The 20,073-nt window shown below is 42.7% G+C and overlaps 1 protein-coding gene across 1 annotated transcript in view; it reads left to right on the top strand.

The window, feature by feature from the left end:
- The first annotated feature begins 6 nt into the window (after positions 1-6).
- The window catches only part of NEBL (nebulette), a 389,725-nt gene continuing 369,658 nt past the window's right edge, over positions 7-20,073 (top strand). Inside the window, exons 1-2 of the mRNA XM_019665141.1 lie at positions 7-188; positions 1,489-1,583. Of these exons, the coding sequence (XP_019520686.1) occupies positions 120-188; positions 1,489-1,583 (164 nt within the window). The 5' untranslated portion in view covers positions 7-119. The remainder of the gene's footprint in view (positions 189-1,488; positions 1,584-20,073) is intronic.

Below are 20,073 nucleotides of genomic sequence, written 5' to 3'. Positions count from 1 at the left end.
CGCCCGCCCGCCTCCCTCCCGCCCGTGCGGGGCTCGCCGGGGGATGTCACAGCGGCTCCTCGGAGCCCCCAGCCGCCGCCGCCGCCTCCGCCCCGCCGCCGCCCCTGGGAACCGCGACAATGAATCCCCAGTGCGCCCGCTGCGGGAAAGTCGTGTATCCCACGGAGAAAGTCAACTGCCTGGATAAGGTGAGCGAGGGGCGCCCGGACCTACGGGGGCTGGGCTGCACCTGCTTGGGGAAGTTTTGGCGTCTGGGACGGAAAGAGACGAGTGGGTCTGGGTGTTTGCGTGGTCTTGGCCCCGGGTGAGGGCACGCGAAGGGAAACGCCCGCGGGGAGTGTCAGCGAGCACGCTTGGCGCTGGTGCTGTTGGAACCACCAGAGGCTTTAGTCGGGGTGCGGACGGCGGGGGTGCGGGGCTGCGCTTGCCTGAGCTGAGCTCCTGCGGAGCGTGCACGGCGAAGCGCTGTCGGGGAGTCCAGCCCCGCACCAAGGGACGAATCGGCGAACCGCGCCCCCTCCCACCTCCGCTCCTGCCCCTCACCACCCCGCACCCGTCACCCTGAGGATCCGCCCGCACCCCCGCTTCTCCCCCGCCCCAGTGCCTCCCATGCCAGCGGCGAGGTGGAGAAGCAAATAGTAATTAACATGTCAGGGGCGGCCGCTGCCGCAGTGCTAAGGGTAATCTCCCCCGAGAGCCCGGGCTCCGTGCGGCGGGCAGGACCCACGGGGGCTGATCCACTCGGTTGGGGAATTCCAGAGGAAGTGGCTTTAGCCCGGCCCCCGCAGCCCTGCTCCCGGCCCTTCCCAGGCGCGGATGGACTTGAACAGCCTGGGAGACAGACCCCGGCGCTATCCTGAGTGCCTGACAATTGAAACCAGCCGGAGGCAGTCCCTGTGAAATCTGCGTGTGGTGACACAAATGCTTCATAACAGCAGCCGTCATCCCGACAGTCACCCGGACAGGGTCCGCCTTCCCGCAATATAGTGGAAGCTGGACTGGGATGGGGCGGGGATGGAGGGAGGCAAGGGTACTTACGTAGTATGCCGCCTGCGCTGCGGGTTGCCTGACTTCCTGTGGACACTTATTTATCGAGATCCAACCAACACGGTGTTGAGGCACTTTGAACTGGAGTCGTTTTCATTTTGAAGCCACTTCACAGGCTCCACTTCTCCCGCAACCAAGCTCAGAATTCCACTCTAGCTGCTCAGACAAGTGCAATATGGACAGAGCCTTGGCAGCTCTTCCGTCTGAGTCTTGTACGCTGTGGTGGGGATTCATCTAAAACTCAATTTTAATAGCTGCCTGCTTTATTGACTTAACTGAAAGTAGGCAAACACATCCGCTGTTACCTTCAATCAGGTTGTTGTAGTATTTTCAAATACAGGGTGGGACTATGAGGCACTAAAAATATGTCGCCTTTTTGTACTCATCCTTGAAAGAACGGGCCTGGTACTAAAGTTTTAAATATTTATTTATTTTTTTCAGTATTGGCATAAAGGATGTTTCCATTGTGAAGTCTGCAAGATGGCTCTCAACATGAACAACTACAAAGGCTATGAAAAGAAGCCCTATTGTAATGCGTAAGTACTGTCAACATGGCATGCCAGGTGTGGCACAGCATCAGCGCATAAAAGTGAGCGGGTCTGCCTGTTCTGAACTCACTCTGTCCCTCACGTGTGGCAGGGGCCAATCACCTGTCTATGCCACGGACTCCAGGGCCATAGACTTGGCTGAAGTTCACTGCATTCATGTCTTTCTAATGTGTAGGGTAAGGTGTGTGTGTCTTTAACCAGAAGGATAGTGTTTGAAGTTCAGTGTCGGCAGAGTTGGAGACTTTTGTTAGAAGCTGCAGAACTTACATGCTGCTAATGTGTGGGCTCTGAACTGCATGTCAGGTAGATTTCCATTTAAATCACATGTCAGTTTCCATTTTAATCATATGACAGTGCCATACTGCAATTGTGTATCCGAACCTCGCTGCTGTGGAAAGGAGTCTCACTTGTTCTTAGCTGAGACGGCTCCAGAGATTCCGCAACTTACATAGGTAACCCAAAAATTGAGACGTGGGTATTTCTGGCTGATTAGTAGTAGGTCTGTCAGTGGGGATTAAGGAGGGTAAGCTTTCCTTGGTATTTTTCTGTAGGTATCTTTTAGCCTAAAATAATAGCAATTAGCTAGCATTTATAAAGTGCTTACCATGTGCTAGGCCCTGTTCTAAGCTCTTTGTGTACACTGACTTATTTAACCTTTACAGACCCTACAACCTAGTGGGGGAGGACTATTATTATCCCCATTTAACAGATAAAGAAATTGAGGCATGGAGAGGATAAGCTCAGATCACTCCTAGAGGCTGTAAATGGTTAAGCATTGGCCAGTGCTTCCAAATGGCTACCTTGCTGCCCCAGAGCATGTGTTTCTCCACTCCTGTGAGCATCCTCCCAGATTGTTTACAACTGTTGGCCCTTGGCCCTGAATGTTGACCCTTCTCAGTTTTCTGTGGAGCCTATGGGCCTGAAGGAGGCAGAGGAACTGCCTAGCCTTTTGGGTGCAATATTGATAGGGATACATTCTCCCTAGACTTTTTGAAGCAGGTTCATTCAGGGCTCCTGGAGATGGAGGGCCCGTGGTTAATTCATTCTTTGCTCATGGGAGACAGTAAATGCTCATATCTCTCTGGTGAAGAACTAAAAAAAACACAAAACACCTTTTTGTGTTTCCTTCCGGTCTTAGCTTAGTGCTTACAGACAGAACAGAAACTTAAAAAAAAAAATGAGGAGCTTGAACAGAATTCAGGACTTTCTTGGATAAGTGAAGTCCACAGATATTCCCCAAACTTATTGATGTTTTCCACCGTCCTGTGCCATGCCTCTTACTGGGATAATGTGAAACAAACGAGATTTCAGTGTCATGCTCTCCTGCTTCTCTTAAAGAGAGGTATAAATGATTGGTTAAAGATCAAAGGCAGGCAGCAGAAACTCGGAGGGAAAGGGCCCCCGCAACCCATAAACAGGATAATGGTTCTTTGGTTAAAGGAAAGTGAACCATGCTTCTTGTAAGTATTCCAGTCCTGGCCTGATTTGATCAGGCTTTATGGGCCACACCAGGATACTTTATAGCTCCATAGCCTAGAGTTTAATCTGGTGATAACAATGCCTTTGAGTGGCCCTGGTAGGCCTGGAGGGGTGGGAGGGGAAGGGAAAAGACAGGAAAGAAAGAACAGGTGGAGAGAACAATTATTAATATGATATGATATATGATATGATATATAATATGATATAAGAATTATAATGAAAAGGTAAAAATACAAGGACAGAAAAAAGAGGTACAACCGAAGTGGAGTCTTTGCATTGGGCCTTTTGAAAATTCAGTGCTTACTGCTCTGTTTCAGATTGGTCCAATTAAAAAGAATCACAGATTCTGCAACGAGTCATGGATGGTTGGTTTGCACTGACTTAATAGTGAACTGGTGCCCAGAACCTTTAAGATTAGGACCTCAAAACAAAAGCCTCTTTTTGTAGATAGGAACAAACCATCCTGCTGTATTGTTTCAGAAGTCTTGAGTCTTATTTTCAATACGTCAGTTATCTGTAAACCCAATGGTTACAGAGTTTCTCTCTAAAATTTCTCATATCATTCCAGAACTTTGTTATTTGGTTTAATTTGAATTTTGGGGGCAGCAGCTCAGATTTTTTGCTTAATATTGAGCCTGGCAGTCCGCCAGGAGAAGACCGAATGAGTAGAGCTGATAGTTTCAAATGGTTTAATTTAGCTTTAACTTCATGTCATGTACTATCTCCAGAAATTGGAACCTGGCAAAGGTTCTGTCTGCTGTGAAGGTTCTTGGCTACAAGGCCCCTGTCCTCAACCTTTATTTTACCAAGGGCACAGGTTGCCACGCAAACTTGCTGGTCAGAATGGATTACCCTCTAGGGATCCTGATTCCTCTGCCCTAATTCAGGTGGTGTGTGTCAGTCAGCTGCTCCCTGTGGCCTTGGCCAGAAGGACTCCCATAATTTCTCTGGGTCAGTGTTGAAAAATTGATTCTCGGAAGCATACTGCTACTGGAAAGTGAAACATTCTGTGTCCATGTAAAGCAATATTTTATCTGTACATAGTTTGATCCAGGCATCAATACACATACATAGTTAAGTGAAAATGACTATTTCTTCTTCTCCTTGTAAGTTTTTATTGTGAAAATTTTGATATACACAAAGTGGTTGGAAGAATAATACCACGAATATATGTATACCCTCCACTGAGATTCAACTATTGTTAACACGTTGCCATATTTGCTTTAGGTTTTTGTCTACTTATATGTGCAAGTACTTTTACTGTTATTGGAACATTTGTCAATTTTATGCATCAAGTTAGTTTCATACATCAAGATATTTCATCCCTAAAAATTACATCATGCATGCACTAAGAATAAGGATAATTTCTTAAAGAACCACAGAGCCATGATCATACCTGAGAAAATTAACTAGAATTTTTGTAACATCTAATATCCTGTTTATGCTCACATGTCTCCCATCGCTAAGAATGTCTTTTATAGCTGTTTTTTCCCTTAAAACCAGGATCCAATCAAAGTTCATACTTTAAATTTAGTTGTTATGGAAATGACAACTTTTCTTGATTATTGGGTATTGAATATTGGTTCTTTAATTTCTGATGTCATTTCTATTGATGTGTAAAGCCTCTCAGCTTTTTTAGGAAGAGGACTTACATAGCATTCCTTGTGAAAACAGCATACATAATTAACTTAACATCCTTTAAAATAAATGTTAAGAATGTGCTTAAAAATTGGAAAGCATAAACATAGACATTTAGGATTATGTTAAGCAGACATAAAGGCTTTTTATTTTAATTGATACCTGAGGGCATTTTTTTAATGGAATGAACTAGTGAGTATTTTCTTCAGTTTAAATTTGTTGCTTGTTTATATTCTCATGTGTTTAGAGAAGAAACAAGTTTGCCGTTTGATTTTGTGCAAAGGAGAACATGTATAAAATATAATTTACATAATATTTAAATTTTGATCTTTTGATAGAATGATCAAAGTATAGTACACACTGGGCATAATACACATTTAGTTCCCACTGCAGCAGTGCACACTATTAAAATATTTAAAAACAAACTGGTCTACTTGAGTACGTGCCATGTTTTCATAAGCTTTTATGTTTCATAAGCAGGCAGTGGATTCTTTAGCATATTCAGGATTTTTTTTCATCACAGAGCTTGCAAAGAAAAGAGACTGCAATATTTTTATTTCCAAGAGGTGATGAGAAAAGAACACTAGATGATTAGACAAAAAAACATAGCTCACATTTGTATGTGAATTTATATGCCAAGTTCAACTGTAAACGTTTTGCTACCCAACAAGCCACATAATGAATATAAACCCCAAGGCCATTTGTCAAATACATTATTTAATTTATCATGTGTAAAAGTCAAGATTGCATTTATTGTGTGTTTGTAAAAAATACATCAGTTCTTACAATTTTCTGAGAAATATTACCACTTAGAAATAGCAATGCTCAAGACTGGCCAGTTAATGTACTGTCACCAAAGGTCGAGTTATTTTAGGTCAAGGGAGGGACCAGTTAATGATGCAATTGTTTAGCAGGACCTTGTCAGTGATTTCCGCAAAGCATCACTTTTGTGGAAACTTTTGGGGGGCTGAAAAATTGGTCCTGACCTGCCCACATTTAATATACCTTGTATCTGTGTCAAATATATCTTTACCTGTGGGGCTGACAGAACACAAATATCTCTGCTAAATATGTTTAGTCATCCTTCCAAATAGGACTCCCTCTCACCAAGTAGTTTGACTTAACATAATTTTGGAGGACTTTAAAAATAAAACAGTGGGAGCTGTGCATTGTGTTGACTTCTACTCCGCCTGTGTTGGCATTCCGTCTTGTGAACATTTATTGACTCTGGACAGCCTGAAAGATGCTGAGCTGGGCGCTTTCATTATGAACCACCTGGGACGGTCAGTGCCATTCTGCCAGCCTGTAGGGAGGGTGATTATCTAGGCCAGTGCTCCACTAGCTCTCCTTTACCATTTTTCTGTCGGTCACTCCTTGGTGGTGCCTTTACTAAGGGGTACTCAGAGGACGTGGAAGGAAATTAAATTTAAACCTGAGAGTTCTTTCCCCTTAGCTGTGTTTAGGCCTGTGTTCTGTACCACTCCAAGGACTCGAGTTATCTCCAGGGGAACTAGGAAATTCTTGCTTTTGTGCCAGCTTTGATTACTTAAGAACTTCTCATGAGAGGCCCTACGGTGTAATTGGAGTTTTGAAGGCAACACAGAACTGGGTTTGAATCCTGGCTCCTTCATGTCCTACCGAGGAAGCCTCTTGATCCCTGAGCTTCCGTTTCTTCACCTGTGAAATGGGAATTCTAATGCTTAACCCACAGGGCTGTGCGAGGATGAACAGGACAGTGTGTGTCGAGGTTTCAGCCCATTTCTGGCACTTACCAGACCGTCAGTAAACCGTAATGCTGTTGTTTCCTCAATAGTACTTCCTCCCCAATTGTTGGTGTTTTCATATAATTTATTTTAAAAGGAAAGAAAGAGAAAGAAAAGGAAAAATGACCAAAGACAAAACCCCGTTGGTGAGGGAAGTATTTAAGTGTAGAATTTCACATACTAAAGAAGAAATATTATGAAATTTTATTCTGTTTAAAGGGACTTGAAAGCTATGATAATAAGAACTAATATTACTTGAGCACTTACTGCATGTGACACTCTTCCGAGTACTTTAAACCTTTTCATTTATTCTGATCCTTAACAGTCCTACGAGTGAGGCACTATTATATGCCTCTCCATTGTACAGATGTGTAAAGTGAGACACAGAGGTGTTAAGTAATGTGCTTATGGTTCTATGGCGGAAACCACCACTGGAGTTGTTCTTCTGGCTCCTTGATCAGCATCCTCCTTTGCAGTGGTGCTTTTTTGAGGGGTGAAGGAGGAAAATGAGTGCAGAAGCGAGAAGAGGAAGTATATCAAAGAAATGATTGTCACACCTATTAAAAGGTTTATGCAAATATTTTTTATATTGTGGGTTTCCACCCATTAGAGGGTTGTATTGGAACAAGAAAGAGAGAGAGGGAGGGAGAGAGAGAGAGAGAGAGAGAGAGAGAGGGAGAGGGAGAGAGAAAGAGAAACATCTGTGCATTTGAGTAGTGAAAAGAGTATTGCAAAACTTTTTCCCCTCCGGTCATATGTATAAAGTATGTTGTGGATTATGATGTAAAAAATATTTTTACTGGAGGTGGTGGTCAGAAAAGCTTGAGAAAAACTTGTTAGGTTCCATCTCCTTAACGCCCTACCTATGGGAGAGCATTGCAAGTCGTGGTGCGTGCAGTGCTGTGTGCAGTCAGCTCGTGAACGCAGACAGCCAGTGTCCACACTCTGTCTGTGCCAACCACACTCTGTCCCACACTAAGCCATCATCCAGGACTCAGCTCAGACACCAGAGCCCTCAGCATCCTACTGAACGAGTCTCTTGATCACTAGGCCTCAGTTTTTTCATCTGTAAGATGGGTTAGGGTTATCAGCGAGACCTAAGCTTGTAGCAGTGTGAAAAGTGGGATCCAGAAGAACATTTATGAGCTGAGTACCCAGAACATTTCAAGGACTTAGGAAAAGGATTATTATCTATTCCAAAGGTTTGCATATGACTAAAACAGTTCTGCAGCCTCTCCCGGCACACCTAGATATGGGGCACAGGCCGAACTGGGAACCATGTGCTTACCTGTCTGTACCCCCTTCTCACTTGCGGTGGCTCTGAGGGACTTGTCTTACTCGCCCCTGTGTCCCCAGAGCCTGGCACTTAGTGCTCAGGAGAGCTGAGCTGCATCGGCGAGCATGAAGGTTGTGCTACACCACAGAGATGCCTTATCCTACAGTTCAGGATGCAGCCAATCCTCGTGTCTTCTTGGGAGGCGGACAGAGGTTGGGTGGTATAGAAGAGCTGACTTGAGAGTAGGCTTTGAGGAGCCAGAATGTCTGACCACCCCGGGTAAAGTCTCCCCACGGATGGGAGAGGTTCACCTTTGCCAGTCCATCATGAACATGGTAGAATTTCCTCTCATTGCTTTCAGGATCCATTTTAAAATATGACGTCTTTCTAAAAGATTCCTTATTGATACTCATTTATTTTTTTCTGGGTTTAATTATAATCTATAACATGGAGTAATCATTTCTACCGAACAGAAGCTTTATAGAAATTAAATGGGAGAAATATTTGTAAGCTTTTACACATTGAATGACACCTTCTTAGGGACCCAAATATTAGTCCCCTCCTTTATTTATAAGTTGAAAGGTGTTGCCTCATATTTCCCCCTTAAAGAGAGGAGAACATTTCACATTGTTAAAAGTAACACTTAGTTTCTATGGAAGGATATTGTGATGTGTGGGAGTTCTAGTTAGCATCAATTATAATATTCCTGGCTTGCCTTTTTAGTTACATACCACACAGAAAAAATCAGATCTTTTGTTCCTTGACATAGACCTGGTATGAGAGGATGTTGGAAATTTTCCTTTTTTTTTTTTTGGCTAGAATTGGAGGATTGAAAGTGAGGGAAGAAGACGCTTAATTTGAACAAAATGAAAAGGTTCCCGTATATATTCAAAATGATCTGATTCTCAGCTACCTTACTGAACCCTTCATGATAGCTAATGAAGTTGACTATCTTTTGAAATCATAGTAGAAGACCATTATTTACCAATCACGGACTGAGTTCTGTCACATTGGAAAATGTTTACAAAAGGTGCTTTCGTGTGTAGTTTTCCTCGCTTTATGATGACGTATTTATTATGGAATGATGTCAGATTAGAAAAGATTTGGAGGTGAAGCTCAGCAAATAGCTCCTACATCACGGTGAAATGCAAGGCTAATACTAGATATAGATGTGTGCGCTTAAAGGGTATTGATTATGTGTCAGGGGCTTGTGTAAGAGTGCATTTCGGTATGTCTTATTTAAACGTTTTCAGATGAGTGCTTTACAAAGGATGGTGGTTGCTGGGAATGTTAGGCGTGAGAGAGAAGCAGACATACCCATACCTGACACCCTCGTCCTCTATCCTCCAGAGCATCAGGCCCCCTCGAAGCTCTGTCTCTAGGGGGATGGAAAGTCAAATTTCTTCCCCCCCCCTCTGTTCTCTTATAGTTAAGTTTATTAACAAGACCTAAGCTTGTTTAGTAGCAGTGTGAAAAGGGGGATGCAGAATAATACTTATGCGCTGAGTACCCAGAACATTTCAAGGACTTAGGAAAAGGATTATGATTGATTCAAAGATCTACTTATGGCTGAAGCAGTTCTACAGCCTCTCCCGGCAAACCTAGGTGTATGGGGCACATGGGAACTTGAGAAGGACTAGGTTTGAACAGCAAGGGCTGTTAAATCCAGCAGTGGAGACCCAGTGTTAACTTGATCTCTAATCAACTGTGCATTTTGGTGGAGTCCTTGAAGGAGTTGCTGTGTGTCCAGCTCCTGTTTACTGTTCCACACTCTCTGTTGACCCTTTCCCACTGAATCCTAGGAGGAGCTAGAAGAAAACTAGCAAGGTGTGTGTGCTTTGGAATAGCATTAAATCAATAAGTAGGCTGGTGGTCATCTCAGCAGTCTAAAAAAAGCCATTTAGACAGCAATCCTTGATTCGCTCCCCCGTTACTCATTATCCATCAAAGGCAGGTGCAATTCAGCCACAGAGAGTCTGGAGAAATGGGGTGGCCAGAAAGCTGGGGTGTGGAGTTCGACAATTGCCAGCCTGTATTAAATTTGGTCTTTAAATGTGACCTTCATTATCTGTTAATTGAGCGGGAATTTCGCCCAATTCAGGCAGGAGCGTCAAGAACAGCACAGTGAACAAAAAAAAAAAAGCCATCAACAACAACAAAACCAAACAGCGCAGTAAACACACACATCAGTACAGAAAGGCACAGCGATACACAGACGTCTGTTGATGGTGTTTGGATGTCTGTGCCGTCTTTTCCTGGCTTCTCTTCCCACCACCCACACAGGCTCTAGAGCCTCGTGCATCTCTGCCATCTTCCAGGCCTGCCCCGTCTCCATCCCCGTTCCCACACATTTATTCCCTCTGGCAGTGCCCTTGTTCAGGCTCTCTCACATCTGGCCAGCGATCTGACCACTGTCCACTAACTCGTCTCTCTCTTCTAGTCTTTCTCGTTTTGAATGCTTTTCCTGCCACCAGTTATCTTTGGAAACCACAGTTCTGGTCATATTACTCCCTTGTACAGACACCTCTGATGGTTTCCTGTCGCCTACAGGGGGAAAAAAAAAAAGAAAAAAAAAAGGTTTCTGATGGACCCCTGGGGCCTTTCACAATCTGCCTTTCTCTAACCACTTCTATTTATGCTTCTCCTCTTCAGCCACACCAGACTGCCACCTCTGCTGCCTTCAAGTTTCTTAGCCTAAGTCTCAGTACCCTCATCTATAAAATAGCCATAATAATAGACTCTGCTTCATAGGGTTAAGGCTGCATCGGAATATCCAAAGAAGTTTAGCACAGTTTCAGGCACCTAGGAAGGACTTAATAAAAATTAGATACAATTTTTGTTGTTGTTAAACTTTACACAGTTATTTGACCCTTTACTTGTGCTGTTGATATGCCTTCCTGCCCTCCCCTCTTTTAAAGTTACTTTCATTTTTAAGGCACACAGCTGTGACCACCTTTGTGAAGCCATTCTGAATCTCTCAATAGCTGAACTCTCTCTTTGTGTGCTCATTGTGCTTTTCATACCTTTATACCTTTTATATCACTTATCAAAAAGCCTGCCTCGTGCTATGGTTGTGTTTCTCTACCCCTTTGAGGCGATTTCCTGCTGAGACTGGACCATGGAAGTTCTCAGACTGGGGTTGGGGTGGGGGAGCGGGTTGGGGTTGGGGAGGTCCAGTCAGCTGCAAGAGCTTTGCTTCTTAAAGGGATTATTTCTAGCATGTGTCTAAGGAATTGAGAATAGGGGTTGCCAAGCTGCAGTGGAATTCTAGCAGTAACCATCGAGAATTAGAGTCAACTCCACAAGTTAAGCGTGTTTTCTCCAACAGGACAACCCTCCCTTCAGATGCCAGCCACAAGTTCAGGAGTCCCCAGGCCAAACCACACTTCTGAACAACTGGCTACAAATTTGGGGGTGCCCACCACCCTCTCAGATTTGATAATTAGCTAGAATAACTCACAGATCTCAGGAAAGTGCTATACTTAAGATGATTGTTTTATCATAAAGGATACAAATCAGGATCAGCCAAGTGAGAAGACACATAGGGTGAGGTATGGGGAGGTCGTGGACATGGAGTTTCCCTGCCCTGGCCCCTTGGAATCAGGATGTGTCTCTCTCGACACATCTATGCGTTCCCCAACTAGGAATCTCTGCTGAACTTTGGCATCCACAGTTTTTGTTGGGGTTTCAATACATGGGCGTGATGACTCATTGGCCATGTGATCGTTCAGTCTCCATCCATCCGCATCATTCCCTCCCTGGATGAGGTCCATGGATATCACCCAACTCAACCCTCAACCCTCTACTGCCATGATTTCTGGAGCGGCCAGCCCCATCCTGAGCCATCTTGTTAGCATAACTCAAGTATAGACCAAAGGGCTCTTGAATGACAATGATATTTTCAATTACTCGGGAAATTCCAACTATTTAGAGTATGTCTCAGGAACTAGGGACAAATGCTAGTCAGATTCATTATTACGTAACAGGTGTGCTGCTCGCTATCTTCATCAGATACTGTACTATTTGAACTATTGACACATGAGCCTTCGCACCCCATCATGACAAGAAGGATGATCTAAAGCCCACCGTATCTATTTGGTCAGTCAATAGAAGTTGGGTAAGACGCAGAAACAGTTCGCTGCCTACACACAGGAGGTGGGTGGGTGGGAGGACCGGCTGTGGGAGGACCCTGGATATAACTCTCTAGATTTGGGTTTTATAAAGAAACAAGTCTTTCCTATTAGTAAATTATATTCTTGAGGGCAGGAATGGTCCCAGTTGCCTGTGTGTACTCCGGCACCCTCTGTGTGCTCGATACATGTCCCCTTGATAGAGCACATGTCCCAGCTAGCTTTGTTGGGGGCACAGCGAGCTCCTTTGGCTGTCTGAGCAATACAGCTCAGCCTCAGGCATCCCGGGCTGAGTGCCGACTCAGCAAGAAGGAACTGTTTCCATGAGGACGCGTGTGGAGCCTGCCGTCCTTGGGCTGATGACACACATGAACGTTTCCTCTGTCTAGGTGAAATATTGAAATGTATAGCTAGATTATTGGTCACTGACGTGCCGCTGAACAAAGGATGACAAAAATAGTGTGGTCTACAAAGGTGGGTTTGTAAAAAATCGCTTTGTTCCAACGATGTTTTTCATAGTGAATCCTGTGTTTAAGACATCAGGCCACGTGCACATTCACTTGCATGGCCATGTATTATGTTTTTTCCCCCTGGAAATAAGTATGATTTGTTTATTTCCTGAAACAAAATACATTAATGAAAAATCTTTACATTTTCTCATGGAAGAACTTAATTTTTTTGGGTGACTTTCCATGTTGTCTTTCCCCCCAGATTTCCAGAACTTCAAAAACAACTGAGTATAGCATGTGCTTCTCCTGTGTCCCACTCCTGCCTCCCCCCTCAACTTCTGTCTCTCCCCCACCCCAGTCTTTTCTGTTGCCATTGACGTATTCTTTGATTTTCTTAACATTGAGTGGAATTCTGTTTTACAATCTCTAGATGCTTAAGGCACATAATAATTAAGGGTTATTCCTGTCAGGAATAGAAACACCATATGAGAACAGCTTTTTCTCAGAGACTGCTGAAGAAGGAAAACCCTGTTTAGAGGGGTTGGCTCTATTCTTTTTTTTAAATGGTAGTTATGTAACATCAAGTTTAGTTGGTTGGGAATCAGGAAGCTGGTTTATTTGTGTGTCTCTGGTGTCATATGTACATGAGGGGCTGTGTGGTGAGGAAAGCACCTATAATTTGTACACGGGGCAGCTGCCCAGGAAGTGTCCTGCAGAGTGGCAGTTTGACAGAGGTTGTAAGAAAAGCATATTGCTTTTTCTGTATACAGTGATGGGGATATAACAGACAGTGCATAAACACATGTGGATTGATTTTAAAAGAACATTTATTCTGAATGGGATATAGCAGTTCTTTATTTGATAGCAGGCCTCCTAACTGTGGCATCTTGCTCTGTGTATACTGGTGGGTCGGGAGAGATTGCTTCTCAGGATTTAAAAATTAATTCCCTAGCAGGAGAAAACAGGTGGTAACATAAAAGAAGTACCTGAATGGAGGGGAGGATCAAGTAATCCTCAGATGAGACCAACAGGGGATTGTTTATGATCTCACTCATCTATACCAACGCCCAGACACTAGAGAAGGTTCATAAGATCTAGAAATATTGCCAGTGTGTGGTAGGGCCAGGCTGATAATGAATTCTGGCAGCGGAGGGATTTGCTATGCTAAAAAAAAAAAAGAATATGTCTAATAGGAGGATCCATGTAGAGAAAGAAGGAAACTTGAAGGTGAAAAAAATGATGGAGAACATTTGGGTGCAAATGAAATGAAGGAGAAACAGAAGTGGCACCACTGCAGAGGTGGCTTATCCAGATGGGTACATAACGGAAGAATCTCAGCGGGTTTACACTTTGGCACAGAGGCTGGATGTGGTGGTAAAGGGAGGCTTTGACGAGACAGCTGCCGAAAGTTGAAAAGAGGGCATCAGTTGGTTGTTTTGCTTTGCTTTTGTTTTCAGTTTCACTGTTTGCAAGCTGCTTCAGACTTCATGTGGAAAATAAGGAAGAATTGGTTGTTGATTAGTTGTGAGGACTTTGGAAGAATTGGTCTCCGTTATCTTGAAGTTCACCAGAGTGAAAGGAGGAATAAACCCCAGACTTTCGGAAAGCCTATTAAGAGTGTATGAAACTTATTTTGCTTAGCATGATACTCTCATGACTCATTTATGTTGTCACAAATGGCAGTATTTCATCCTTTCTTATGGCTGAGTAATATTCCATTGTATGTATGTACCACGTCTTTATCCAGTCATCCATTGGAGGACACTTAGGTTGTTTCCATGTCTTAGTTATAGTGAATGATGCTGCAGTGAACATAGGGGTACATATATCTTGATGAATAAATGTTTCCAAAATTTTCAGATAGATACCCAAAAGAGGGATGTGGGATATAAAGCAGAGAGCAACAAACAGATGGATGAAACAAACAAGCAAACTCTTAGACACAGACAACAGAGTGGTTGTTACCAGAGGGGAAGGGGATGTGGGGGCAGGTAGAGGAGGGTAGAGGGGGTCAGATACATGGTGACAGAAGGAGACTAGACTTTGGGTGGTGAGCACACAATGTAATATACAGATGAATTCTACACTTGAAACTTACATAACGTTACAGCCAATGTCACTCCAATAAATAATTTAAAAAAAAAGAGTGTATGAGAAGCAAGAAGGGTCGTACAGGTTGAGGGACCAGAGGACATGAGCCACTCTGAAGCAGGAGCCATGTAGACTTTGATTCCCTGTATACCTGGTGACTGGAATAGTCCTTGGCTCACAGTTGGCCAGTAATAAAGATTTACTGAATAAATCAAAGAAGGAATAAAAAGAAAGGTGCCTCAGTGAGATAGAAGACTTTGACAAAGTTCTGATTGAAAATGTGTTAGTTATTTCAATGGGAGAGAAAAGGGGGGAATAAGTCTTAAAACCAAAACCAAAACCCCAACAAATAAACAAACTCCAAAACAAAAAAAGCAACATAGGTCATCCCCTGGAGCTGTCCAAGCTCTGATTAGTACAACTCACAGTTTAAAAGATGGCCAACTGAGAATTTAAAAAGGCACAAACAGTAAGAATAGGATCAGGAAACAGCTAACGGCCAATGTGAGCAATGGTTTGTGAAAAATTCTCAAGACAAAGAAACAAGAAAACGGATGAACCATGGCTTGGGAGAGATGCTATGATAATGAAAGTTGACAAAGGAAAAAAGTAGAGTTATCAAATTCCTATTTAGCTTTAATTCTTTCAACCAAGAAGAAGATATTTAAAACTAGAAAAGATCCATGAGCGTTAGGAAGAAATTAAAAGGTCAGGAGAGCCAACATTAAGAAGACATCAAGCCATTCTTCATTGGAATAAAAGAAGTTCGAATCACTAGGTCCAGATGAATGGCGTCTTAGGGACCTGAGAACACCTTGTCTGTGTGATCCTGGGACTGAAACCCTGGAGCCATGGCCCTTAACAGTGGGAGGAGAAGTGGTGGGAGAGTTAAGAGAATGGACTCAGGTGCCCAGCTGGGTTGGTTGCTTCACCTCGCTGTGCCTCAGTTCCCCCATCTGTAAAATGGTGATGCAGTGTCATCTGCAAAATGTGCCTCAGTGGTGATAATAACAGTACTCACGACCTCTTCTGGTTACCGTAACAAATAAATCAGATACTTTATGTAAGTAGTCGACACAGAGTTGACACTGTGTTAGGTAGTAGTTATACTCATTATTGCCTGTTCTCTTTGAGAAATAATCTGCAAAAGAGAGCTTGGAGAATTTTGTAGATGGGAAAATATTCCAAGTTTTAGAAAGGGGAAGAGAGACAGATTGTAGAAATTACAGCCTAATAAATTTGACATTAATTCCTGGTGAAATTCTCCTGTGGATAAGTACAGAGATGGTTTTTAAAATAAAAAGTCCTCATAGCTTCTGTACTAGTTTGCTTGGCCTGCTGTACAAAGTACCACAAACTGGGTGGCTGAAACAACAGAAGCGTATTATCTCACAGCTCTGGAGGCTGGAGGTCGGGCATCAAGGTGTCCACAGGTTTGTTTTTTTCTGGGGGCTGTGAGGGAGGGATCTCTCCTTGGCTTGTGGATGGCCACCTTCTTCCTGTGTCTTCACATCATCTCTGTGTGTGTCTCTCTGTAACCAACTTTCGCTTTTCATAAGGGCAGCAGTCATATTGGATTAGGGCCCACCCTAATGACCTCACTTTGACTTGATTCCCTTTGTAGAGACCCTATCTCCACATAAGGTTACATCCTGAGATACCATAGGCTAGGAATTCAACATGTCTTTTTTAGGGGGACAGGATTCAGCCCATAACAGGCTCACTAATAAAAGTCAAGCAAAGCAAAATTAACCTTAGTTTTTGATGGTCTAGAGAAGGGAAATATGCACCGTGAACTTTGAATTTTTTTATAGGAGGTATTCAGTGCTGTTCATTTTCATAAATGAAATTTATGGTGAGTCTATTCTCCCTCCCCCACCCCTACAGGCAGTTAGTTTAATCTGCATTTGAATTACACGGTGGCCACAGGATCTGTTTCTTCATTTGATGGGTATATTCTCAAGACCTCACTATTATTTTCAAAGTGTAATAACCATATTTTCTTCCCCCCATGATCTCTACTTTGTGACATTATAGGCGGCGTAAGCTTGTGAAACAATTATGAAATTGTTTTCTGATGGATTGTGTCTGTTCACAGGAGAATGGTATTAAAATATTTATAGGGAAATGAATTTCACTTTCAAATGGAAAAGGCCAGAAGAAACATGGTTTAAAATTTTATAGAAGACGACATAGATCTTATCATTTTAGTTTGGAAAGGGGGTGGGTGGGAAATCTCATGACTGTATCTTAGTTTCTAGTTCAACTGCAAGACTCCGGTGTGGAGATTTATAATATTTCCACAACTTAGGGTTTACATTTTAATTTCAGAATTTAATGATGAATTTGTTCATGAAACTTCTTCGGATGGCTTCACGTTCTTAAAACTTCTTTTATTACTTTATTAAACAATGAAGAGTTTTAGCTGTGTATTAAGAGGGAGTTGAGTAGACTAACTATTGTCACTTGGCATTTATGTATAAGCATTGGGCTCCTAAAAGGAGCGCGTGCATACAGCCCAGGTAGATACTGTGACAAGGCCTGTGTCGGGCCTGGTTTGTTTTCAATAGACATGCTCCCTGGTTAGCCTATTCTCCCAGCTGAACTTTATTATCAGAAAGAAATCTTATCCACCCTTTGAGTTCATGTGTATTTTGAAAAAACAGCATTCCACCTCCAATCTCAACCCCTGACTTCGTAAACAAATTCCAAACATGCTCCTCCTTCTACGTCTCATAATCAGATCTTAACTTTCAGTGCCTCCCAAGTCCTGTTGATGCTTCTATCTTGAATTAATTTTCCGTCACTGTGTACATTTATACATGGCTGCATTTTGCACAGCACTTACAACCCCACTGACAAGATGCCACATGGAAAGCTCTTTGGGCTTTTCAAAAAAAGGACAAAGCTACTTCTCCCCAATTATGTGACTGTAATTCCTCTGCCCCCAAATTGATGAATGCCTCTAGAATTTGTTTTCCTTATAGTTTCCTGCTGGTCCTTTCTGTTTTTATGACGTGAGAAATTCTGCCTTGTGGTATAATGGACATTTTTAACTTTTCTACAAACCTTTGTTCCCAAATAGGATTTCTGGGCCCCACCTGAGACTGTGGTGCACTTACCCATCGGACTTTTGAGAGACAGCAAAAGCAAGTGGCTGGGGACCCACTGAACCTCTGTCCTCATATAACGGGGCTTAGTCTCTGTGGAGGGACAGACTGTGAGAGAACAAGAGATAATGAGGACTTATCAAGAATAGGGCACAGCTCCCTGAAAATGGGAGCATTGATGACCAACTGACACTGCTTTCCAAGGTGTCCCACGCCCAGACTGTTTTCTTCTTTCTAGAACTGGGCAGTGTTCTATCCATCCCCCGTCCTGGTCTCCTTTTCACATGTAGCCATTCTTCGAGCCTTATCAGTGCTGTGGGCTTTGAGTGTGAATTTTACAGCTGGAGTGTTAAACTTTATAGGCACCGTACTCAAGATTTCAAAAGCTCTCATGTATATTTTTCAAATTGGAATGCATTTTGAAATTATAGATTTTTCTGTAAGATTTAGATTTTGAATGAGAATGTGAGAGGGAAAGTCTTTTTTTTTTTCTGTTAGCTTTAAACTTTAATTAAAAAAATATTCCTTGGGGTGGCTGGTTAGTTCAGTTGGTTGGAACGTGGTGCTGATAACACCAAGATTGCTGGATTGATCCCGGCATGGGGCACTGTGAACTGCGCCCTCCTTAAAAAAAAAAAAATTCTCATGGTGAACATACAAAGAGACCCTCAGCTGTGAAAATTTATTTTATGATGTTGTTGAAAATGCACATGCCTTGTCTCTTTAGCATTTTGAAAAATGTTGAGAATTGTGCTGCTTTCTTTTCATCCTGTTTCATATTGTGAGTTTCTAAACATACAGGCTGTGGAGGCACATGAGTGCAGCAGAGATGAAAATTTAATGTTATAGCTCATTTATGCTGTGGCTTGCTTTCTAAATTTGACTTTAGTGTTTGTTTTAAAGAATATTTTCTGTATAGTATTAATAATGTAATAAGTTGTTCTCTTCTGAATTGGGGAATTGTCCTCCTTATCACTAAGTCAATTTTTAGTAAACATTTCTCAAAAACACTGAAGAAGGTGAAATATTTTTGAAAAGCGTATCATGTCTATGCTCACTATGAATTCCCTATTTTGCTCATTTTATTTTATGGGACCTCATTACCTTATGCACCATCTAACAAATATGAACACGGTCCTGCATCTTACTTTTATGCTGTAAAGACTTAATGTTTTATTTCTGTATATACTTTTATTTTAAGAAGTTAATTGGTAGTTCGTCAGCCTTTGAAACCTTACTGTGTAGTGTGGTCTTTAAGAGCCCAAGCTTTGAAGTCAGACATTTCAGTATGAGCTCTAGACTCAATTGGAAAGTCACTTCATCTGTCAGTTTCCTTATCTGTAAAATAAGGATAATAATGGCATTTACCCCTGGAGTTGTTGAGGGGTTTACGTGAGATAATGTGTGTAAAATGTCTGACCCATTATTATTGCACATTTATGAGTTAGAAGGTACATGGTGCGGGGTAACCAGTTTGGGGCTAGCAGACTGGAGCTCTGGGGTTCTAGGCCAGGGAAAATCCATAAAAACTGATAAGAGAGGTTTAGTCTAAGGCAGCGGTTCTCAACCTTCCTAATGCCGTGACCCCTTAATACAGTTCCTCATGTTGTGGTGACCCCCAACCATAAAATTATTTTCGTTGTTACTCTATAACTGTAATTTTGCTACTGTTATGAATCGTAATGTAAATATCCTTTTGTTTTCCGATGGTCTTAGGCGACCCCTGTGAAAGGGTTGTTTGACCCCCAAAGGGGTCGCGACCCACAGGTTGAGAACCGCTGGTCTAAGGAGACCAAGACTTCAGTTCTAAGTCCATAAGGTGGTGTTGCTTTTCTGTTGGGTTATTCTATTATTCATATTGCTACAAGCAAGGAAATGGGGACAGCATTTAATGTTTTCAAAGTCACTTTTCACTTTAGCAGAATATTTAGGAAAAGATTTGTGGTCATTGGAGTCCTGGACTAGCCCTTGATGCATCTCTCTGTTTATTCTCTCCAAAATGTGAAGTTACTGTTCTGAGGGTCCTGAATTCAGAGTGGCGTTTGTGCCTGGAACCAAGTATGTTACCTGATCAACGCTTGGCAAGGATAGTTAAATGTTTGGATGAAATGATTTGCTTTTCTTTTTCTTGTTTGGCTTTTTCTGCTCTAGATTAATGTTGGATGTTCATCAATAGTAGATACCTCTGTCCTTGTGGCCTGTGACAAGAGGAGTGGCTCAGGGACATTGTGTGACATTGGGAAATGGCAGCGGGTAGCTGCTCATTGGGTGCCAAAGGCATTCTTGAGACTGATAGATTTTAAATATTACACTGTAGTCGGAACCAGTAGCTTAGTTCATAACCAAAAGCTTGGCATTGGGGGTAGAAGGATGGCCAGACGGAGAACATGATCACGAGTGAAAATCCACCCTGGGTTCTTCTGCCTTGTAATCCCAGGCTCCTTGGAAACTGACTCTGGGTGGAAGTAAAACTGGGCTTGACTCTGCCTGCATCCGTATCCAGCCCAGTAGGGCTCCCTTTCTCTGTCCCATTTCTTTTTTT

This window comes from Hipposideros armiger, unplaced genomic scaffold (assembly GCF_001890085.2).
Source record: "Hipposideros armiger isolate ML-2016 unplaced genomic scaffold, ASM189008v1 scaffold_434, whole genome shotgun sequence".
In the NCBI taxonomy this organism is placed as follows: domain Eukaryota; kingdom Metazoa; phylum Chordata; class Mammalia; order Chiroptera; family Hipposideridae; genus Hipposideros; species Hipposideros armiger.
The sequence above is the reverse complement of the archived record's forward strand: the minus strand, read 5'-3'. Positions and strand labels throughout refer to the sequence as shown.